Raw genomic sequence first — 3,502 nt, forward strand, 5'->3', positions numbered from 1 at the left:
ATTCCTTTATTTTCCATAAAACAAAATAGAGCTTTCTTTCTTTATACCTCAGTCTAGCTCTCTTCCTTTATTTTCTATAAAATAAAATAGAGAGCCAGACTTATACCCTAGTCTTACAACTTAACTTGATAGTGTCAAGTTTGACCACCCCTAAGTGATTTTATCCAATTATAACCGAGGTGTATCCTCAGGACAAATAGTGAGTTTTTCCATAGGCATTACCTTCACTGCATGCTTCAAGAGGTACTATGATGTCGAAGAGTTTTTCACTCATTGTATTCATGTGAGCACCCTATAGTAACAAGATTTTTGGATGGTTTGGGGTGACAGTTGACGCTCAAATACCAATGGTTTTGTGTACACTGGTCCAAAATTGGTTCTACCATGTATCATAAGGGATCCCGACTTGCATGCACCGTGGCACCCATGCATTTAATTTCCTACTACTAGATTACAAGGTCTTGTGTTGTTTGTGTGTATCTCATCCTCCCTTGTGGCTCTCTCATTGTGACATATTGAGCATCATCCTTATAAAGCCATACTATAACGCATGTAGCAAATCTCGATCTTGGATCTTGTGCGTAACTAAATGGTGCTCGAGACGACGATCCCATTGAATTGTAGTAGTTAGTTTCTTTGGAACATATCGAGTGGTAATCCTCAACAAATCCCGAAGGCAAGCAGTGAAGCACTTAAGTAGGTAACTCTCGATGACATGTGACCAGGTTACACGTGCTATGACCTCACCCAAACGAGTAGAATAGCACTGTCTTAAAGACATCACCATTGGCATGCCATATCACCACTTGCTGCAGCCAACCATTGGTGAAACCTAGTGCATACAAGCTTTAACTAGTGTCTAAAGCCACTTTAGAAAACACATCACAAGTCCAAGATTTTGGTTACCTGCACAACAAAAAGTAAAACCATGTCCAGACTTGAACCCAACCTAGTGCCACAGTTAAACTGATGCACCGAGTCCATACTCCCAAAAGAAGCCCGTTCACAACAAATCACCAACAAAAAAAGCCTCAGTTTGTTATGCAAAACAGCCTGACTTGCACCTGCACACACTTAACATACAAAAAGAGCCCCTGCATTGTCATCTGTGCAATACAGTCCTGGACGCTGGGAGAAGCCTTGCTTCTTCAGAATCTGTCTCACTCTGGTGACTAGCTCATGATTGGTGATTGGCCCATCATACTCAGAAAGCACCATCTGGACTGCATTGCTCATGGCTCCATATGCCTCACTTGCCTTTCCAGTCGGGTTGGCATCAGCAGAAGTCTCACTTGATTGACAGCCACTGACCAATATCCCCATATCTCTAGCTCGTTGACCCTTTGCTCCGGCATACGCTAGGCCATGATCCGGGACTGGCATATCCATCGCAGGTTTCAAGTAATTGTCCGTGTTGTCAACCTCATCAAGCTTGTGTTTCAAGAACTGCTGAGCCAAAGAACCAACTGCACCCACGAGACCATGATGACCGCTCCCACTGCCCTCGTCGTTGTGCATACTCTGCAGTAAGACTTTAACAAACTTCTTCACTTTCGAGCTTGAATCCTCCCCGAACATGTCAAAGAGCGTGGGCCGGATGGTGCCAACGTCAAGGTCATCCTTCCCTGTCTTCTGTTTCAAAATCTCCAGTAGTGTTGAGATGGGAAGAGCTCTACTCTTTACATGTCCCTCCCCCTCATAAGAGACCTGCTGGTAAAAGTCATCTTGTTCCCTGTAACGATGACGATGGCCATGTCCATGGCCAAAGGATGGCAGGCTAATGCCACGGTCCTCAAGTGCTCCATGAACCTTCTCAGAAACAAAATTTCTTAATCCCTCTCTGAATCCACCCTCCCGCTTTGCAGTACTCCCACCATGCAGAGAGCTTTCTCCAATCTGCTCTTTAGCATTTTTGACCAGGCCTCCGCTGTGGCATGAATCTGATATTATGGTCAATGTTACACCCTGTGGCACTTTGTCCACCAAATCTCTGAAGTCATCGTCTGCAATTTAAATCTCAATGGAGCATAATCAGTAAAACTAACCAGAAAAAGAGCAGTGTAGAAAAAGCAACTAGATCTATCAATCCACATGTAGACCTAGATCCACTGGCAGTCAAAGACCAGCACATTACCAGTGATGAGGTTCATGTCACAGGGCACAATGCATTCATCGTAGCCTGTGTCGTCGTCTTCCCCAGTCTCGGCCGGCAGGCGCACGCCATGGCCACTGTAGTGGAAGAAGAGGACATCGCCGCGCTGGGCGTCGGACACGAGCTTGTTGAGGGCACGTTTAATGTTGGCGCCAGTGGGCTGAGTGCAACGGCGGTCGGTGTCGATGAGGATGGTGATGTTGGATTCATCGAAACCAAAGCGATCAACAAGGCTCTTGTGAATACGCTTGACGTCGTTGATACAGCCATGGAGTTCTGCTTTGGTTCCGGGGTAGTTGCATCCCACGAGCACAGCCTTCTTAGCCATGGAAGGAAACACGTCGATGGAGCGCGACGATGCTCTACAGCCTGGACTGCAAACCCTAAAGGGGAAGTCTTACAATTCTTCTGCTAAACCCTAGTTGTTACACCATAAAGAGAAAGCCTACTTTTAACACATGTTTACTTTTAATGCAAAAAAAAAAAAAAAAAAGGGCGGCCACAGTCCACCGTATTTGGCGCCATTGAAGGGGCATACGATGAGCTTCGATGCAACCAAGCGGCACGTCTGCACGTATGGCTTTGCCACGTGGTTGTGGCCCCCACCATCTCCTGCTAGTGTATTTTTTTCACATCTAAAAATTGCATAAAATCCCAGCAAATATATGCATTTGGCCTTGCCTTATTCATTATTTTTAAAAAAATCAACATTATCTTTATCTAATCACCATACTCTTTGAAAAAAATCCCCTCACAAATATATATGGCACCAAAATGTTTTTTTGCATTTCCATTAATTAAATATAGTATGTAAGATTTTCAAGAATAAGAGTGTTTTTCTAAGGTTTCAAAAAGTCAATGAAATGATGACCCCATATCCTCTCTATTTAAGGCAATAAAATGATGACCCCCATATAGTGCATACATTCACCCATATGCTTTCTATTTACAATCTTATCTATTTAAGGCAATAAAATGATGACCCCAATAAAACCATACATATTTTTTATTTGCGATAACAAATATATACCTCGTGGATCACTCAAAAGAGGGAAACATGACATTTATTGTATTTTCATTCAATTACAAAAGCACTTTTTTTTAATGTTGGCATTGATCTACAACTCATGCGACCCACCATTTTGTACAGGGAGACACCACAACACCATAGCAGGTGTGATTCAAACCCTCATCACTTTGTTGGGTGCTCGAACACTATAAGCTACTGCCGTGTTGGCAGAATAGCACTATTTCTCTCCTTGCACAAAGGAATATAATGTAGCTTGTGCATGATGTTAACTTCTATTAGGATTAGGACCAGTAATAACACCTCAACAAGTCCAAAAAATC

The 3,502-nt window shown here is 43.2% G+C and overlaps 1 protein-coding gene across 1 annotated transcript; it reads right to left on the reverse strand.

The window, feature by feature from the left end:
- Positions 1-889: 889 nt before the first annotated feature.
- LOC147603938 (metacaspase-5-like) lies at positions 890-2,592 on the reverse strand. The gene is made up of 2 exons (XM_086796258.1): positions 2,135-2,592; positions 890-2,003 (listed from the first exon to the last, which is right to left on the reverse strand). Exons 1-2 carry the CDS (start codon positions 2,478-2,480, stop codon positions 1,075-1,077), a joined length of 1,275 nt encoding a protein of 424 aa, XP_086652384.1. The 5' UTR covers positions 2,481-2,592; the 3' UTR covers positions 890-1,074.
- Between the last annotated feature and the right edge of the window lie 910 nt (positions 2,593-3,502).

This window comes from Cibotium barometz, chromosome 63, assembly GCF_041138505.1.
Source record: "Cibotium barometz isolate CiBa-2024 chromosome 63, ASM4113850v1, whole genome shotgun sequence".
Taxonomy (NCBI): Eukaryota; Viridiplantae; Streptophyta; class Polypodiopsida; order Cyatheales; family Cibotiaceae; genus Cibotium; species Cibotium barometz.

Bases quoted from the DNA above. Each gene is read 5' to 3' on its own strand.
- LOC147603938 (XM_086796258.1), bottom strand. From the start codon at position 2,480: ATGGCTAAGAAGGCTGTGCTCGTGGGATGCAACTACCCCGGAACCAAA. The intron at 2,004-2,134 runs GTAATGTGCTGG...TTTAAATTGCAG, and splicing joins TGACATGAACCTCATCACTG to ACGATGACTTCAGAGATTTG.